We start from the raw sequence: 20,852 nt of genomic DNA on the forward strand, positions 1-20,852 counted from the left end.
TTTTTCCCACGGAGGGAGGCGATGGAAGGTGAGAGGACAGGAGGGATAATATGCAGATGGCTGCTCCTGGTGGAGATAACTGCATTCACATGTCAGAGGGGCTCCTTGCTTGGTGAGATTACTTATTTCTGTGTGTGGATGTGGCAGGGAAAATGGAGCCATCTCTTTCCTCTGTATAAAAAAAAAAAACAGGCGCAGTGGCTCACACCTGTAGTCCCAGCCCTTTGGAAAGCCAAGGTAGGCAGATATTTGAGGTCAGGAAGCTGAGACTAGCTTTGTCAATATGGCAAAACCCCATCTCTACTAAATATACAAAAGTTAGCCGGCCTGTTTTACAGCCATGATAGTACACACTGGTAATCCCAACTACTCGGTAGGCTGAGGCAGGAGAATCACTTGAACCCGGGAGGCAGAGGTTGCAGTGAGCTGACATCACACTACTGCACTCCAGCTTGGGCGACACAGCGAGACTATCTTTTAAAAAAAAAAAAAAAAAGGAAGGAACCCCTTAATGTACATAGATGGAACCTCTCATTTGATGGTGTCCTTTGTCTGTAGATCCTTTATTTCTTCACGAAGGAAAGGAGCATTACAGAGGGGACGTGAAAAAGTGGAATTTTGCCTTGTCTTAGAATGTAGCTCACACCTCAAAATCCATTCATGGTTTTTCAATCAATGTGTCCTGTAATATGTTACCCTGGTCACAGTTTCCTTCCTTAAAAAAAGTAGGTGGAAATATGAGCTCGTTTCACCCACTTAGAAACTATGCTGAGGGTCTTGATGGCAGTTGCCAGTGAGTTCATTTAGAAGAAATTAGAAAGCGAACCTGCTACTGAATGCCATGACAAGAATTTTTGGATTTTATTTTACTTTTTCATTGCCAAGGATTTTAAACCTCAGTGACTAAACATGACAGCTTCTGGTTTGTTTTCCATTTAGAATTTCTTACTTATCCCCAGGGGGGCTGTGTTTGCACAAGGAGTGGTGTCACTTAATAGTTTCCTGGATGTTTGATTTGGTGTTCGCTGGAACTAGGTGGAGGTGCCTGCCCTCCACAAGCCTGTGGTGGGGGCGCTCTTCCCCTGGCTGGATTTTTAGGAGGGGCTTTGCAGATCTGAGGTGAAATCATGGATAGGGCTGCTTCTGTGATATTTTAGTCTAAATACCGAACTCATGGTAACTCCCAAGCAGCCCGGAAGTTGTCTGGAAGCTCTCACTGTGTATATCCACAAGCTTGACGTGGGCATTGGAGGAACTGGGTGCTTCTGCTGGCCAGACCAGGGACTTCTGGCCCAGCCACATGGTAGCTGAGTGTAGCGTGTGGGGTCAGGAAGGCTGCATTCTGATCTCAACTCTTGGAAGTTTCCTTTCCTTTCTCCATCTGTGAAAGAAGAAGATGGATTAGAAGAGGTGAAAGTTCATGCCCACTCAAAAGGCCATTTCACTTGGATCTCTGAATCTAGACGTGAATAAAATGCATACTGTATCTTATTTTATACCAAGCACTACTGTTCACTTGTTAAATTGGACTCTCATGACCATGGACAAATAGGGAATTTCAGGACATTGCTGATAATGGTAATATAATGGAATGTCGACATAAGATTAGGTTTGGATTTTGTGAACCAAGTCTTTCTTTGAAAACTATGCAACATAAGACTGAGAGGAAACAGTTTAGCTATATATTATTCTAATAAACTACCGCAAAGAGTAATAAACCACCTCAAAGTGTAGTCTAATAACCTTAAACCATTTAAGAAAAGATTCCAACTAAGAAAGACTGTATATAATTCAGCAGAAATTTATGAAGTATTATATGACTCAATCAAGCTCTAAAAATAGCTACAACGTATTTAATTGACTTGCCCATGGAAAGGTGATGTGGACTTCATAAACTATAAACTCTTGAAATTAGGAGTGTTATTAATCAAAGTAAAGGGAGTATCATGATTTTTAAATTTAAAAAAAATTCAGTAAGTAGCGAGATAGCTCTAAAAAGGGATTTCAGGTTCATAATGAAGAAAAGTTTGTTGGATATTATTTTCTGAAGGTCAGTAGAGGCCTGTAAAGCAGAAGACTGAGCTAACTGGTAATATCACGTAGGTTGCTGTGGATTTATATTAACAGCTGAGCGTGTACACCTTAGTCTGGGCTCTATGTTCTAAGTTTCAGCTGGTCTGAATTTGACGTTGACATTGCTGGCATATGTTCTGAAAAATTAAAAGTTCTGAATTTTTGGCAAATAGAAAAATTGACCAAAGTCAGCCATCAATGATAATATTATTGAGAGTCTGGCATGTGCCAGGCAGTGCTCAGTATTTTATATTACATTATTTCATTTTATTCTCATATTCAGAGAAAGCCACATTATTTCTGTTTTATAAGTAAGGAAATTGAGACTCAAAGGGAGTAAAGAACTTGACCAGGTTACTGAGCGGGTAAGAATCAGAGTTTGAGTCCCAACCTTATCCCTGCTTTTACCTGCAAAGCATCCCATCCAACGCCTGTCAAAGAGATGTCACTCACAGAATTCCCCTGTGTTTGCCAAGTAAACAGCTCCCCGAAGCCTGGATAACACCAAGCCCATTTTCTCACTCCGATTAGATTGAAATGTAATCTAAACATGTATTTACTGGATTTGCAGGAGCACTATTTTTTGTTTGTTTTTGTTGGTTTTGTTTTGTTTTACCTGTTTAAAGCCTTAGAACCATTACTTTTTTGGGGGTGCCTGATTCTACTTCAGTCAAATACTTTTTTAAAATTTCATCTTCTTTTTTTGACTTGGGCCAGACACATTCATAGGACTCCATTATCTGGCTTTTCTTGGAATTTGGAATGCTTTTAAACACTTATACCCTATTTCTGCTGTTACTGAAAAAATTGCCCCCAGGGTCAGAAGGACCTGTGCTATTTTTTCCTTTGCATCCGTGAAGTAGGCCTTACTGAGAGACGCCTGTGCTGGGACCTAGGGCAAAGCTTCTTCCTCTGGAGAAGGGTTCCAGAGGGTCTAGGGTTCCCCCAGGGGTGGAGGCCTTGCTTTCCCATGCCTCTGGGATGTAGGAGATTCTCTGTTTCCTGGCACAAATGGAGGGAAGGGCTGTGCTAGTTTTGTCGGGGAGGGGGTTGCTGTTAGGTGGGCAATGCATCCTTTTGTTTACAACTTGCACCATTATTCAGTTCACTATTTCAATGGCAAATATGTTGCTGAGATCCCTTCCAAATTTCTCTACAAATATTTATATACTTTGGATAGGCACTATTTAAAAAACTTGTTAGTTAAAAGATTTGGTAGAAAAATCAGAAAATACTAACTCAAAAGGAAGAAGTTTGAAAGATTCCTGTAATTATATTCCCAGAGGCAAAACCACTGCAATTATTTACAACTCTTGTGACTTTCATGGTGCTACTTCCCTGTTTGTTCTGTGCAAAAATTCTCCTAATACATCATTTTTTTCCCACCAAATGTGAGCATACTACATGCAGTGTAGTTTTTCTAAACTGCCTTTGAAACTAAACAATATTTTGTGGACATCTTTCCATGTCAGTATATCTGGATTCATATTTGTATCTATCTATATACTTTTACATAATTTTAATGCTATAAAATATTCCCCATGGATTCTCACATTTACTCCAACAATTCCTTACTATTAGACTAAGAAATGGAGGTATGAATATTTCTATTTTCTCTTTGACCAAGCTGCTGTTCCTTAGGAGGATAGTGTAAAATATTTATTTGTTATTTTATCACGCATTTATTGTCTTCTGGGTGTTAGACATTGTTCTTTGGGCTTGGAATACAAAAAAGAAAAAGACAGTTTCTGCTCATGAGGGGCCCACAGCTTATGTAGACAATAAACATTGTAAACAGATAATTACAATGATTTCTTTAGTAGAAATTGGACATGCATTGTCCCTTCTAACTTTAAATTTTATAAACTGATAGGCAAACATAGGAACAGAAATTTTTGTTTCTGTTTTTATTTATGAGCAATAATTTCATGTTTTAAAGGAAAGAAATTAAAACAGCTATAGGATCCTTTGAGGCTTTTACTTGACATCTGGCCTAGAAGAAACAAAAAAACCACCACCAGTGGGCCTGTCTATGAAGACTGTGAAGAAAGCACTGCTTTCTATGCCTAGTGGAAGGGAAAGTTCCTTCTGGGTTACCATTTGACTTGTTTCTCAATGCGTCATTGCTCCTGCTTTCTTGTTTTCAAGAGCGTGGAAGAAGACCTAGTATTGGATTTTGACTTGAGGGCCATCTAGCTTTTTTGTCACCTTACAGTATTTAAGCACTTTTCAATGCAGTGGGTCAGCAGGGGCATTCAAATAAAGTGGTCAACCTCTAACAGAGTCCTCTGAATTTCCATCCCTTCTTCTCTCCTGCTTGCTTTCCTTTCTGTGGTGGCGATGACGCCGTTAGGTTGATGTAGAGAGCAATGTTGACATCCTTGATTGTCCTCTGACTGTAAGTCACCCACGTTCCCTTTGTCAGCGTAAAGTGGGCCCTGCTCTCCCATGCTGCTCCTGTCTACCCCTGCTTGTATGCCCCCCTCAGAAATCTCCCCCACCCCCATGTTCTTGGTTCTCTTTGCTTTCTGCAAATTTGTTTTCACCTTGGTAGAAATCATGGTTCTGTTTTTAAACCATAGCTTAGTTTCTTCTCTACTCAGTAAGAGTAGCAACACCAAAAACACCCCCTACCACAAAACAACAATCAAGTGTCTTCCTGAATATGAGCAGTATTTTTACTTTAAAATGTGTGCTCCAAGACTGTGCTTAATATGTTATTTTCCCTTAGTCTCTAATTGTCAATATTTATAAAAGGAGTCTGTGCATCATTTCCTTTAATAAAATCACCCTTGAATCCTCCATGCCACTCAGGAGATGCCAAGGCATGAAACACAACCTGTAGAAATCAGGCCTTGCAGAGCTCAGTGAGTGTAGACTCTAGAGCTTTGCATCACCCAGATATTTGCCCTTCACTTAAACTCCACTCAGATCACTTACGTAGCCTGGTATATGTATTACTCACTCTTGGGTTTTGCACAGATTAAGATGAAATGACTTTTAGAAGATATACTGGAATCTCCTTGCTACAGGCATGTGTTGCCTAATAAAAGCTTTCTGCACATACGTAGCCTAATAAAAGATGATGAGGCTTTCTAATAGAGAACGATTGCTTTGTTTGGAGTGCCTGATTTTTATTTAGCACCCACCTTTTTCTGGAAGGAAGAAATTCCTAAAGAAGAGAATTTTGCAGGTGCCAGATATATTTCCTTTGCTTTTGGACATGGCTTTTACATTCTAAATGGAACAGTCAAAAAAATAATTTGAATACTGCTGCCTGTTTGAGTTCATTATTTCATACGAAATACTGCTGATATACAGTTACGAAGCACACCCCAGGATAAAGTCATTTTTGGCCATGTCGAAATGTAGCTTTCTAACCTAAGCCTTTGTGTGGGCGTGTTTTTCTTCCACAGGAGATGGCGAATATTTTGGCTCAGAAGCAATTGCGTTCCATCATTTTAACAGTGAGTACCTATGTGCTGTGACCTCTTTGTGGGGGAGGAGTGGCCTGGTGCATGTATTAATCTCTTCTTTTGGCTTCAATCTGTGGTTTGTTCTGTGACTTGCTTCTGTGGTGAAGCAGTAGGAACTCTAAAGAAGGAAAAAGTGAGCTTTTGGAGTTGGAATAAATAAAGTCTTTCCCACAGGAATTGCCTCATTGGATCGGAGGGAGGGGTTTCTGGAACTGCCCTGGAGAGAGAGGAAGGGGGAAGGCATTCTGGCAGGAAGGATTGGATAGCTCTCTCAGTGGGGCAGGTTAGGGAAATCAGGCTTAAGAGATTCACCCTGATGAGGTTTTGCTCTTTTAATGAGAAAGCTAGCTGTAACCATATCAGGTACCAAGAGAAGTCCTGAGATGTTGAACATCAGTTTTGGGGCCCCCTGGCAAGAGAGAGGAAGGAAAGATAAAGATGGGAGCCACTCATTCGCTGCAATGCAAAATGACCTTAAACATTGGTGGAAAAAAAAGCCCTAAGGTGTCACCTTGTAAATGTTTAGAAATAAACCAAGTAACAAGATGTCCTGAGGTCTTACCCGCTATTTGACTTACCAGCTACTTGAAAGAAGCAGGTTGGTTGATTGCCCTGCTTACAAAAAAGAAAAAAAAAAAAAAGGAAAAGAAAAGAAAGAAAAAGAAGAATTTCTTTTTGTGTGATTCCAAAGAGCAGTTCAGCAAGCTTACAGTTAAAAACACTTGGTCCTCAAATGCAGGTTTTAGCAGTATTCGGGTATGGTGAGGCCAACAGATCAGGAGGTGGCTGGCATTGAAAAGAAAAGTTTGTTAATTATAGTTCCCCAAAGGAGGGGGCATGCCGTGCCACTGGGGGATTGTGGGGGCAGGGGAAGCTTCTGAGTCGGGAGGCAGGGAAAGCCCAAGGAGATCTGGGTAAGAGCCCTTACTGTGGTTTTTGAGGGAAGGGACAAGTGAGGCCAGGTAAGCTGGCTGAGCAGGTTTGGGATTGGCTAATTTGAATAATTTCAGTGGGCTGTGGAGTTTATGGGCTGTCTCTGGTTGTCTGGTACCTGGCCCTGGATGGTTAGGGCAGGAGAATAGTGGTCCTAAGAGTAGGAGCCAGAGCTTGTAGAGGAGTAGGGTGTGGTTGCCAAGGCTCTGGACTGGTTCATTTGCATAAGAAAGGAGTCATTTATTAGCTCTAGGAATTGGCTAGATCTGGGAGGGGCAATCTCTCCAGGTCAGCAAGGTCCCAGATGTCAAAACACCAAAAACAAGTGGCTTATACACGCACACACACACTATCCCCCCTCCCTCCCCGACCAATGCAAGTAAGCCATCAAAAATTAATGTTGAAAATAAATGTTCTAGATCCCAAAGCCAGTGGTAATGACTGCAATTTGTGACCAAGTTAGTTCGATTTTAAACTTCCTGGCTGTCAAGGATGACACGAAACATATGAGTGTAATTTTCATTGTTTGATAAAAAGAGGTCCCCCAGTTCTTCGGGAAAGATAAAACTTTTCCCTCTGGAACTGAAATCTGAAATGAACCTTGGGAGAGCATCTGAATACATCTAGGTCCAATTGTGGTTTTGGAAGTGCACAAGTATTCATAATTGCTGTCCTTCTTTATATTGGCTCTCAATAAATGTAGAAGCTGCAGCATCAATGTGTAGCTCAGTGTCTTCATATTACCTTGATGTGGCTGGCACTCAGGGTTAGAATGCCCTGAGAAGTGAGTGGCATTAATGACTGTGGCCACCCTGTCTCAAAAATCAACATCTCTTCTTTTATGAGATGTTGATGGCTGAAGTTCGAGGTTGGTACTCTCCTGTAAGAACTTGGAGGCAGTACTTTCGAGTTGCTAAGAAAAGAGATACCCACATATTTTGGATACTAAGTGTGTGCTATGAGTTAACATGCTATTCTGAAGATTGGAGGATAAGGGGTTTGATTTGCTCCTAACCATCCTGTTGTCTAGCTTCCCTGTTTCCCATAATTTTGGTTCGGTGACTTGGTATTCTCTGATTTCTCCCTGTCCTCTTTCTTCTATTCCTCAATCTTCTCTCACCCCTCCTTCTTTAATTGGCTATTTCAGCATGGCACTAACAGCTAGGGTATGGATTGCAGGTGGATGCCAGGTTGAGAGGCACCCAGGCAGCACTCTAAGGACCTAGACTTCCTCTAGTCCTGGAGGAAGATCATTTTTCTCTACAGTGGGGAACTTTGTCATTTACTGAATAGCCACTTAGAAGTTGGTTTGCAGCAGTCTACCCAGGAGCAAGTACAGATTCCCAAGAGAATTGGTCTTCCAGATAGCAAGGCATGACTGGGGCTAACATTTGAAATAACTGATGTGATGGATTGTTTCACCACATTGATCTGTTGTTTGGCATTTTTAATGTACGGCCAGAATCTGTGTTGAAAATGCTGTGTGTTAGTCCCAAATGCTGAATGTTCAGTTGATGGCAGCTGTCCCATTTCTGGGCGGGGGTGAGGGGGGGTGGACCTATCCAGTCGTCCTGTCCTGCCACTCCTTGTATGTTCTGTTTTCAGTTCTGTTTCTATGGGGAAGAGTCATTTTATCTTTCATGAGTAAAGTAATTCATGAGCTTTTGCTGTCTGCTTTTGATGGTAGACATCCTTATGTAGCTCCCACAGTGGATTAAGACTTGATGGGTATTTTGCTTTTGTGTGTTCCTTGTGAAACTTTTCCCTGTTTTGAAGTGGGCTTACCTGTCAGACAGTCCTAGGGTAAGATAATGGCAAGATTGCTTCCTATGGGTATGCACCATGGGTTTTTCTGCTGTATGTGACAGATGCTTCCATTGGAGAAATCCACAGTTGTCTTGGAGACACCCCCATTTCAAGCACATCTTCTCTTGACTTATATGGCTGCCGTCACCAGTCCTTTTCCAGCGCTTTTCCCCTTCCACTCACGCCTGCCTACAGTAGGTTTTTTCCTGTACTCTGACCTGAAGATCAGGAACCTTCCTGGGCTCTGAAATGTAAAGGAAAGCTCTGAAATTCCCTGTGCCCGCGTCTACCTTCTCCATTCCTTGTGCCTCCCAATGAAGACTGTGAGAGCCTACTTGAGGGTTAATTCTTGTTGTTTCCTTTTCTTTCTTTTTTAAAAAATTTCATTTGTGAACCATCTCCCTAGCATGTCATCCGAGCCCAGCGGGCCATCAACAATGAGATGGCGCATCAGCTGTATGTTCTGCAAGTGCTCACCTTTAACCTCCTGGAAGACAGGATGATGACCAAAATGGACCCCCAGGACCAGGTGAGTGCTCACTGGACAGCAGTTAAAGCATAGGACGGACAGAAAGTGTCATTAAAAGTCTTTTTTTGAGGTACCCTGCAACTAGGGAGTTTCACAGTTTGAGATGATGTCGTTTTATTATCATCTCAGAACATAGGGGCATGGCTTCAAAATTAGGTGAATCCAGGATCAGAAAATATACCCAATGCATTCTTCCATTAGGCTCCAAACATGCATGTTCTGCCTTTATTGAATAAGAAAGTTTGATGTCACGTGACCACAGACCTTACCCCTGGGCCCAAGTACGTTTAATGGTAGTAGCTTTCGAGTCAAGTTCCCAGACAACTAGGGCCTCTTGGTGACTCTATGTGGCATTGATTCTACAGGGTTGAGGCAGCAATTTCCATCCTCTAGAGATCAGTGCCAAGAGTAGGGTCCCAGATTAAACCTGATTTCTGGGCCAGCATTTCTGTTGGTTGGCTGTTGGCTGTAGCTCTCTGCTAGGTCTCTTGTTGTGCATGAAAGGTTATATCTCCATTCAGAAGCCTTTGGGGACTTTTGCTGTGTGAGGGTAGAGTGAGAGGAAACAGCTGTGAGCCCTGCCGTAGCACATTTTCAGCTTAAACAGTGCTGCAGCTTTGGAAAGGAAAACACTCATTATTGGCACGTGAGGGCCTGATCTGTTGCAGATGTGAACTGCGTATGTGAAGTGTGTAGCCACCGCGGCACTTCATTCATGGAGCAAGGCCATGCAGTTAAGAATGATGGAGAGGCTTTGAGAGGCCGTGAATGTGCCCCACGTTTTTGGCAAGGTGTGGTCATCCCAGGGAGAGGAGACTGTCATCTTACCACTTCTAGTGACAGAGAGCAATGCATCTTAATATTGAGTGACCCTCTTTGCTTGGAAACCCTTTTAAAAATGTATTTATATGTTTATTTTATAGTGGTGGGATATGTATAACATAAAGTTTACTATTTTAACCATTCTTAAGTGTACAGTTTAGTGGCATTAAGTACATTCACATTGTTATGAAATTATCACCACCATCCATCTCCAGAACTCTTTTCATCTTGCAGAACTGAAACTCTGTACCCATTAAACACTATTTCCCCATTCCCCTGTCCTCTTAGCCCCTGGTAACCACCATTCTACCTTCTGTCTATGAATTTGACTACTCCAGAGACCTCATATAATTGGAATCGGACAATATGCGTATTCCTGTGTCTGGTTTATTTCACTCAGCGTAGTATCTTCAAAGCTCATCCATATTGTAGCATCTATTGGGAATGCCATCTTTCAAAGGCTGGATAGTATCCCATTGGATGTCCATGCCACATTTTGTTCATCCATTTACCCTTGGATGGACACTTGGGTTGTTTGCACCTTTGACCCTTTCTTTCTTTTTTGTCCTGTGTTTATTTCCATGAAGTAACTTAGTGGGGTGAGGCACTTTGGGTACCTCTTACTTTGTTCCCAACTGTACAGTATTCCCAGTTTCTCTAGCTTAGCTTTCTCCAATCACGACCCTTCCATCATATCTGGGCCTCTCAGTTAAGACTGCACTGGACCATCAATATTCGTGCTCCAGATGACTACTTGGCTAAGAGGACCACTGTGGAATACAGCTAGGCCTGACCAGCAGGGAGACTGACAGCGGTCTGCAAAGCTGTAACTTAGAACATTGGTTCTCTTTTATCTGTTTTTCTTTTGCCTGAATGCAGTGATTCATTTAGACCCCAGGGAAAGAGGGAGTATATGTAATGTCACACAATGAAAGCAGCTTTTTCCCCTCCCTTTTCTTTCTACTCCCTGTTTCCTTCAGGCTCAGAGGGACATCATATTTGAACTTCGAAGAATTGCTTTTGATGCCGAGTCTGAACCTAATAACAGCAGTGGCAGCATGGAGAAACGCAAGTCCATGTACACGCGAGATTATAAGAAACTTGGCTTCATTGTAAGTAAGCTATCTCCAGTATGCGCTCTCCCTCCAGCCTCCCCGGGCCTGACCTCAGCCACATAACTGATGTCTCTTCCGAGCGTGTGGTCCTCTTGCGCTTTACAGAATAGTTTCCACATTTCCAGATGTTTAGCTGGTTTAAGCAGGATCACATGAAAATCTCTTCTGGCTTCAGTGAAATGGAATAACTTGCACAAGTGTGACTAATACTGAGTTTGTTTATTCAGTTCTGATTAAGTGTAACCAAGAGTAGTTCGGCCGGGATGCATCTCGACTTCATTAAATCTACTTCACAAGACGCTTAAGATTTGTGTTTGACTTAAATGAATGATGGCAGCTGTGGGATGGATCTTATTATTGGGTTAGTGAGTGGATTACTTACATACATCAATTTTATATCAAAGTCAAATTGAAAGTCTCCTGAAATTTAATCATGATGACATTAACACAATTTATGTTTGCTTAAAAGGCCTCTCTTGCTATGAATTTTAATAGGTTGTCTCCTAGATTTTTTTTTTCAGTTTGCAAATCAGAACACAGCTTGTCCCGAATATAATCCATTGTTTTTATTTCTATTTGCATTATGTTCTTGATTTTATCCCCATGAAGTCTCTGAGTGACCTTAAGCTAATATCAAATTCTGCAGGTGTAAAATTGGATTTCCATTTTAATCCCCATCATAAATGGCATTACTGAGATTTTGGCTTCGGTGATTAGAAATCACCAGGCCTTATTTTATAGTTTCAAATACTCTTTCTTTGGAAAAAAAATATATGTGCTATATATATGTGTGTGTGTGTGTGTGTGTGTATATATAGTGTATATGTTTTATATATATGTATTTGTGCATGTACATATCCACAGACACACCCAAATATACGTATATACACACAATGTGTATATCTGTATATATACACACTATTAATATTTATATGTAATTTGACAAATGGTATCGTGCTTTATGTGTTATTTGAGAAGCCTTGTCTTTCATGGGAATATTCTTTGAAAATGTTTTCATATTACTTAACATGTACTGTGTTTCATTATTGATTTGTTTTTCATTATTTAGATGTAATGCATTGTATTTAACTAAGGCCTTTTACTAAATGATTCAATGTTTTGAAATTACCATAAGTCTATAATTAATATCTTACAGCCCAGAATGTATGCACACCCATGCTCACATTACTAGGATAAATTTGTGGAACTGTACTTTGTATAAGATGTTTTCAAGGCTCTTGATACTGTCAAATTGCTTTCCAAACACAGAAAGTCATGCCCATTTTAACCAGCAGTGGGTCAGACTGATCATTTCTTTAACTCTCCAGTAGTGTCTCTTAAACTAAAAATGCCTAAAAACCTAAAAAACTAACACTCTTAACAAGTTATTGTTTTTCTAGTGTTAGTTTTAATATGACATTTTAAATAAGAATACTTACTGAATATTCAGCTTTGCAGCTTGCCTTACAGAGGTATTCTGAAATTATTTTTATATCATCATATTTTATATTTCGACCTTGGCATTCCACTTTATCTTTTAGTTGAATAAGTTTTTAAAATTTTTAGCAAAAAGTGTCATGACTGGTGGAGCGGGTGAGTTTCCTGTACTTGTGTGTGTATGACCAAAAGCTCCAGGGTGGCAGTGACCTTGCTGGCAGAGCCACTCTGCCAGAGCGATGGTCCAGAGAAGGTGGATGGGACTCACTTTCTGCCTCACCCTCGATTCCTTCCAAGTTTTACTTTTATGTAGTAAGCAAGACATATCGAGGTCACTTGGGAAGCTTTGCGAAATCGCACAATCTCTCTTACCCTCAAGTCATATCAAAATTACCAAGGAAGAATCAGGGCATGTACATTTGGAAAATACTCTTAATTGATTCCTCTCCTGAAGGAGAGCCTGGTTCTAAGGTGCTCCTGTGACTGCAATTTTATCATCTTCCTCCTGCCAGTGCCTGGATTTCTTCTGAGCTATGTTGAAAGTCCAAAACCTGAATTCTTTCCATGTGCTGTCCCGGGGATGCATGTGTTTCCGTCCCAGTAGTGGTTTTCCTCGGGGGTAGTTGGATCCCAGAATGCACAGTATGGAGGGACTGAGGAGAGAGGGAGGTTGTGGGATGACCACATGGAGGAAATAGGATTACTGTAGAATCTGGGTCCCTGTGAGGGGTATCTGGAATGGGAGTGTGTGCTATGAAGCATCTCGTTTTTATTTTCAGGCCCTGTTCTTACGTGAGGTGACCAGGGTATTCCATGAGCCAAAATCAGAGTAAATTTTCTCAATGTAGCTCCATCTGTCTAAACATTCTTGTTAATTCCTCGTACAGCTTAGTCTTGGTGTATCTCTGTCTTCGTTTTCCCTGTCTGGGGAGTGTTCTGCTTCATGAGTACAGAATAATAGTTTTTTAATTTTTTTAATTTTTTATTTTAACAATGTTAATTGGAGGTGGTGTTAAGACCTTTAGCACTTATGAGGACTTGAAAAGTCATCCTAGAAAAAGCAAAGACCCTGCACAGAGAATAATCATAAGAGAGTGTTGGTTGTCTTTCTTTTTCCATGGTTCTTTTTTAGTTTTTGATTTTAGTTCTTCCCCTGCAACTTCTCCCAGGCCACAGTCTTGCCTCAGAGAGTTGAGAAGTTGGAACGACTATTTAGTAATGATTTTGAATGCTGGAAATGATCCAACAACTTTTGACAAGCAGATATTTTCACTTTAAGTACCCAGTCAGCCAGAAATAGACAGGCCTCAGTAAACAGAACCGCATGGTCATGGCACCACCTAGAGACGGTCTTGGGAAAACGCTGAAAGCTAGCTGCTGATACCAGGGTCTGGCTGCAAAATCTCTAGATGCTGTAAGCAGTCCCGTGCAGAATTCTCTCTGTACTTCCCAAAGAGGAGTCATCTTGCCTGTTAAACTCCTTACTGAACTTTAAGGATTAATTGGAGGTTGGGATCATCTTTTGGATCACTTTGAAGAAAAGTTCATAAGATGAAGACTGCTATTTCTCATTTTTCTGCTCCCAAGTAGGCAATGCCCAGGAAGCATCACATGACAAGGTTTTGGAGTTCACTGGGCCTAGATTTAATTTTAGCTTTCCTGCTTTTGAGCCATGGGCCAGTGGTCCAGTCATTTAACCTGTTTGGGCATGGGTTTTCTCAGCTGTGAAACTGGGCAGCGTCTTTTCCATTTTGAGGTTATGGGAGGGCCCCACAGGACCGTCTGCCCACGACTAGCACAGCAGCTGGAACCGAGGTGCACTCAGCCAGTGCTACTTCCCTTTCTTCCTTTTGGAGAGAACACATCATAGAAATCATCTGCAGTCTTTTAAGTTTTCCAAGTTAAAAGGGGCCATTGTTCCAACAAGGCAAGAAGAACAATTTATTAGAGGATAATAAACCACAACACCTTTGAGGAGGCAGATGGGTGTCACATTCCTTCTCAGCACAACATCCCGGTGGAGCAGATTTTTCTGATAAACTAATTCTAAAGTCACAATCTAGGTGGCTGAGTGGCTTGTAAGGTTAGTCATAACACAGAAAAGGTGCTTCGTCTTCTTTCTGAGAGCTTGTTTTGCTTTTTGTTTTTTGTTTTTTAGGTAGAGTTTTACTCTTGTCAGGCGCCCACCACCACGCCCAGCTGATTTTTTTTATTTTTAGTAGAGATGGGTTTCACCATGTTGGTCAGGCTGGTCTCAAACTCCTCACCTCAGGTGATCTGCCCATCTCGGCCTCTCAAAGTGCTAGGATTACAAGCATGAGGCACTACCCCAGCCATCTTCTAAGATCTCTGTTACTGATTTCTCTGGTTTCAAAATGGACAAGCCTTTGTAGGTCCCTTGGTGGGAAGAGACAGAGTTGTCTACGATAATGCTGTTCTTTTTTTCTGAGACAGAGACTCGCTCTGTCACCCAGGCTGGAGTGCAGTGGCACAGCCTCTGCTCTCTGTAACCTCCACCTCCCAGGTTCAAGTGATTCTCCTGCCTCAACATCCTGAATACCTGGGACTGGAGTGTGCCACCATGCCCAGCTAATTTTTGTATTTTTAGTAGAGACGGGGTTTCGCCATGTTGGCCAGGCTGCACTCAAACTTCTGATCTCAAGTGAACCACCCACTTTGGACTCCCAAAGTGCTGGGATTACAGGTATGAGCCATTGTGCCCCTCCGGGATAATGCTATTCTTAGTGGAACTTCTAAGAAAGGGCACATGGATTCCTGAGAGTAATGGAAGGCAGACCCTCACCTCTAGGATGACTTTATTTTGAGAACAGGGGAAATGCTATCTACAAACTTGTCCCTCTTGATTGTAGCCACTAAGACCTGTGCACCATGGCTTTCACACTCTGCAAAGTGTTGTGTTCATGGCTAGAGCCCTTTCGGAGTTTGTCTCTGGTTTGATTTCCAATTTGTAGCCTATTTGTGAATTTTTCCTTGTTCAGTCTAGTGGACGAGCATGAAAAAGGAGATGTCTGTAGTTCATCTTTCTGATCCCTTCTGAATCAAAGCAGATATTAAAATCAGACAAGGCTTTTTTTTTTTTTTTTCCTAGCTACTTTGTTTTCCTTTCCTTTATATTGACTGGGGAGAACATAAGCTGTTTTTTTTTAAAAAAAAAAAAAAAATTGTTTCTAAACGATATAATGTATTTTAACATGAAACATTTTACAAAAATTTTTCATAATATTTCAGGATCATCCTGGAGGGAAAAATGACTAAAATGTGAAGGTGGAAGAGGTTATGGGTAACGGTAAAAACATTATTTCAGAATTAAGGTTCATGTTCAAAATTTTAAGAGGATTTTCTGCCTTCTTGGGTGATAGAAAATAATTACCTGTAGTTACACAAGTATAATTATACAAAATTACATATGCAGGGGTTGGTGTCATCTTAATACAGTTTTTCACCAAGTAGAGATGGCAGGGAATTAAATGAACTGCATATTTATATTTTTCTTTCTCTATCTCTGTCTCCATCCTAATACTAAGGAAGGGAAGCATCTTTGTCTCAATGCTACTAGGTGTCAATAGTCATTGTGAGAGTAACCTTGTGATTAAGCTTGGGCTGTAGGTTTGGGTTGCTGACATCGATTTCTGACTCTTCCACTCACAGGCTGAGTGACTTGGGCAAGGTACTTGACGTTTTCATGTCTCTTTTTTATTCTTTAAAATGAGGGGTAATAATTTTCTCTATCAATACGTGTGTTGTGTAGATTAAATTAGTAGATACTTGTAAGTTGTTCAGAGCAGTTCCTGCTACATAGTCTGTGAATCTAGATGCTGCTATTACCATGTTATGATTGCTATTAATATTGGAACGGCACCCAGTGCTCTGACACCATGATGGATTGTGATGGCAGAATGTGAGAGTTGTAGGTTGTCCCAGGAGGGTAATGTGAAATGCGTGGTGAAAGTAACAGTTAAAGGCGAAAGAACACTGGGTGCTTGGGAAACTGCAGGTCATTTATTATGGCCAGCGTTTATGTTGCAAACAGAGACAGAAGTAGAGTTGGCTTTAGGAGTGAGGGAAGAGTTATAGAAGAATTTTAAATTCAAAGGGCTTTGCTATATACAATCAGTCCACATTATTCATGGATTCCATATTTGCAAATTTGCCTATTTGCTAAAATTTATTTGTAACGCCCAAATCAATATTCAAAGTGCTTTTTTAGATCATTCTTGGACAAATGCATAGTGGCCAAAAAGTTTGAGTTGCCCAACTCAGATGTTACAGCTGAAGTCGAACAAGACAACAAGCCACCGCCCTGCCTTCCTGTTTCAGCTCTCATGCTTCAAACAGGTGTCCCTTTCCCAGTCTGTCTAGGCCACGTTTTTCTCACTTTTGTGCTTCCTGCTTTCTGATGGTAATTTCAGTTTCACATGGCCCTTAAATGTAGTGCTGAAGTGCTGTTTTAGTGTTTCGAAGTGTAAGAAGGCTGTGATGTGTCACGCAGAAAAAATACAAAAATATACGTGTTTGTTAAGCTTTGTTGAGGCAGTCTAGAACTGTTGGCTGAGCATTCAATGTTAATGAATCAACAACGTATACTAAATAGGGTGTCTTTAAACAGAAACACACATAAAACAAGGTTATATATTCACTGGTTGGCAAAAACGTTATGGTCAAAGGCTCGCAGAAACAATTCTATATTGTTCCTAGGAGCAATGGTTCAGTAGTTAACTTACTTGCAGCAATATTCTAGGACACAAATACTGCAAATAAGAAGAGTCTACTATACTGGGAAGTCCCCAGGGAGCTTTTGGGCAGAAGTAAACTATGGAGAGGAGAATCCCAGAGGCCCCCCGTCTGTGATAAGTGGGGAGGAGAAAGTCTGCTCTTAAATGGTAATGAGAGGTGAAGCCAGCTGGGCTTCTGGGTCGGGTGAGAACTCTGTGTCTAGCTAAAGGATTGTAAACGCACCAATAAGCACTCTGTGTCTAGCTAAAGGTTTGTAAATGCACCAGTCGGCGCTCTGTGTCTAGCTAATTGGGTAGGGGACTTGGAGAACTTTTCTGTCTAGCTAAAGGATTGTAAGTGCAGCAGTCAGCACTCTGTGTCTAGCTAAAGGTTTGTAAATGCACCAATCAGCACTCTGTAAAACGGACCAATCAGCATTCTGTAAAATGGACCAATCTGCTCTCTGTAAAGTGGATCAATCGGCATGATGTGAGTGCGGCCAAATAAAGGAATAAAAGCAGGCCACCTGAGCCAGAAGTGGCAACCAGCTCGGGCCCCCTTCCATGCTATGGAAGCTTTGTTCTTTCGCTCTTTGCAATAAATCTTACTGCTGCTCACTCTTTGGGTCCGCGCCGCCTTTATGAGCTGTAACTCTCACTGCCAAGGTCTGCAGCTTCACCCCTGAAGTCAGCAAGACCATGAACCCACTGAGAGAAACGAACAACTCCGGACGTGCTGCCTTTATCAACTGTAACACTCACCGCCAAGGTCTGCAGCTTCACTCCTGAAATAAGCGAGACCACGAACCCACCAGAAGGAAGAAATTCTGGACACATCCAAACATTAGAAGGAATAAACTCCGGACACGCCATCTTTAAGAACTATAACACTCACCGTGAGGGTCTGTGGCTTCATTCTTGAAGTCAGTAAGACCAAGAACCCACCAATTCTGGACACATTTTGGCGACCACGGAGGGACCATCATCTGTTGCCAAGCAGTGGCTTCATTCTTGAAGTCAGTGAGACCAAGATCCCAGCAATTCTGGACACATTTTGGTGACCCAGATGGGACCATCACCTATCGCCAAGTGGTGAGACTATTGCATATTGCCAAGCGGTGAGTACCATCGGACCCCTTTCACTTGCTGTTCTGTCCTGTTTTTCCTTCGAATTCGGGGGCTAAATACCGGGCACCTGTTTTCCAGTTAAAAGTGACTAACCTGGCCACTGGACTAAAGACACAGCTGTCAGGCTTTCTGGGAAAGGATTCTCTAGCAACCCCTGACTCTTCGGAGTTGGGAGTGTTGGTTTGGCTGGAACCAACTCCTGCTTCTCCTGTGCTTCTGGGCTGAGCCAAGGGTGGACAGAGAGGAAAGCCATGCAGCTTCAGGATCCCGACAGCAAGTTGGTTGATCCTGGGGCGGTGAGCAGAACTCTAAAAGGCATGTCGCCCAAAGGAGACTCACCCATCTATCCTATCTATCCTGACCCTTGCCCCCTGGGTCCTAACGCCTGCCAGACAAACTTCCTGTCACCTCTCTTCTCCGAGGCTAGTCCCGCATCTAAAAAACCACTGTCTCTGGTGCTTTTCTACTTTCTTGTATAAGAATGATTTCTAGTAGAAACTCCAGGACTCTGTTACCTTCTTTAGGCACCCAGGCTCACCAGTCAGAAGGACATAATTTTTGCACAAATACCCGTTGTAGAGGGGGCTATCTGGAATTTTAGGATCCCTCCTCAGACAAGCAGGCCTAACAGAAGCTATTCCTGAAGCTACGATATGGGGAGCCTCAGAAATTGTATCCTTCCTATTCATATAAGTGAGGACAAAAGGCATCACTCTTCCGACTCTGGAGAGCCCTTGCCTCCCTCAGGGTATGGCTGTCCACTTCATTTTGGGGGCATAACATCTTTATAGGACATGGGTAAGGTCCCAATACTAACAGAGGAATGCTTAGGACTTTAACAGGTTTTCGAGAATGCGTTGGTAAGGGCCACTAAATCCGATTTTTCTCAGTCCTCTCTGTGGTCTAGGAGGACAGGCAAGGGTGCAGGTTTTTGAGAATGTGTTGGTAAGGGCCACTAAATCCGACTTTTGTTGGTCCTCCTTGTGGTCTGGGAGGAGAACTAGTGTTTCTGCTGCTGCGTTGGTGAGCGCAACTGTTCCAGTCAGCAGGGTCCAGGGACCATTGCGGGTTGTTGGGCAGGGGGTGTTTCTGCGGCTGCATGGGTGAGTGCAGCTATTCCCATCAGCAGGGTCCAGGGACTGTTGAGGGTTCTTGGGCAGGGGGAGAAACAAAGCAAACCAAAACGCGGGCGATTTTGTCTTTCAGATGGGAAACACTCAGGCATCACCCTTGAAATGCATCCTAAGCCATTGGGACCAATTTGACCCACAAACCCTGAAAAAGAGGCGACTCATTTTTTTCTGCACTACGGCCTGGCCCCAATATTCTCTCTCTGATGGGGAAAAATGGCCACCTGAGGGAAGTATAAATTATAGTAAGAAGGAAAAGTTAAATAATTTCTGCAAATCATTCAGTACTACTCAGTACCATGTTGGAATTCACAGGGAAAGTATTATAACTTACTGTGATTCAATTCATTTATTTTAAAGCCAGAAACTGCCTTAAAAGGCCTGCTATACCAAAATACTGCATCCCTGAAACCTGGTGAATTCTCAGAAAAATCATTCTAGATGAAGAGAACCCAGTCTACAGTGGACTTGCGTTGTATTTCAGCACTGATCCCAATGTGATTTTACCATAGGCTTTCATCACTAAGAATGTGGGGCAGTCTCTTGGAGTACAAGGACAGTATTGGTAAGAATCTAGAATACATTTGTGGGAATAGAAGAAATTAAATTTTGACATTCTCTTAATTTTTGTGGTATTCTCTTTTTGCAACAGGGCATCTCTGGAAAGCACAAGATAATGCAGGTTTTTGTCAATCGAATCACTTTTCCCTATATCCCATATTAATAACCGGGATAGTATTCTGAAACAAGCACTTTGCTTTCAAATACATTTTAGATATAACCCATAAACCTCGAAGTAAAAGGACAGTATATTTAAAAACACACATTTCCTGAAATCCTGTATGGTTATAGCTATATAGAATGCAGGAGGTCCCAGGGTGCTCTGCAGCGAAGCTCTGCCAGTCCTAGCCAGTCCACCAGCCCCAGTCAGCCTCTTTCCCCTGAGGGATCCTTGGGGGACATGGGTAAAGGGATTACCCGGGATAGTTCGGGCTGCATGAACTCACGCAGATGTGCGTGTTCCTCAGGGACCATATCTTATACTCTCTGCCTCCTTGACACTTGGATCAGATCAGAGACTCTCTTTTTCCTATCTGAAATGCTGCAGACCCCAGTCGTAATAACTTCTGAGGCATCCCTGACCTCAACAAGCCAGGAAATTCCTTTAGTGAACCAGAGCAGAAATAGCCACCAGGTGGCGCAAATACACAGCCATTGACTCTCAGCCAGCCGGCTGAACTCTGGCTGACCAGCTGCTGGGACATTTCTGTTACATTGCAACCCTGCTTATAAGCCTGAAGGGTTTGAAGTTGCTTAAAGTTTAAAGGCCAAGACAGGGGTTCTCAGGTTCTCGGAGTCTCCTTAGAGGGCTCTAAAGCTTTCATCAGGGCCCAGCAGGAGCTAGAAGCATTCTTGGATGTGCAACTGGCCTCCATATTAAATGGGATTTGCCTGATGTTCATGGCAGATGGGCTTTTTCCCAGTACCCGAGTCTCCCAACTCTCATTCCCAGTTATTTTTCCTTATTCTACCATGAAAGTATTTTAAGTAGGGCAGGCAACCTGTACAAGTAATTTTTGCTTTCTGCTTTAACATGGAAGTACAGGAAAGAATGCACTGGAAATGGAAAATCTCTTTGAATATTGGCTGTAAAAACAATAATAAGGTAT

At 42.1% G+C, this 20,852-nt stretch overlaps 1 protein-coding gene across 4 annotated transcripts in view; it reads left to right on the forward strand.

The window, feature by feature from the left end:
* Positions 1 to 20,852, forward strand: part of ELMO1 (engulfment and cell motility 1) — a 584,323-nt gene that overhangs the window by 219,674 nt on the left and 343,797 nt on the right. For 3 of the 4 annotated variants that reach the window (XM_025378540.1, XM_025378539.1, XM_025378541.1), the window contains exons 11-13: positions 5,490 to 5,540; positions 8,695 to 8,817; positions 10,620 to 10,751. In XM_025378540.1, coding sequence (XP_025234325.1) covers positions 5,490 to 5,540; positions 8,695 to 8,817; positions 10,620 to 10,751 — 306 coding nt within the window. Of the gene's footprint in view, positions 1 to 4,426; positions 4,472 to 5,489; positions 5,541 to 8,694; positions 8,818 to 10,619; positions 10,752 to 20,852 lie in introns of all 4 variants that reach the window. The other variant, XM_025378538.1, reaches the window with a different exon arrangement.

Source organism: Theropithecus gelada, chromosome 3 (genome assembly GCF_003255815.1).
Source record: "Theropithecus gelada isolate Dixy chromosome 3, Tgel_1.0, whole genome shotgun sequence".
Lineage (NCBI taxonomy): Eukaryota > Metazoa > Chordata > Mammalia > Primates > Cercopithecidae > Theropithecus > Theropithecus gelada.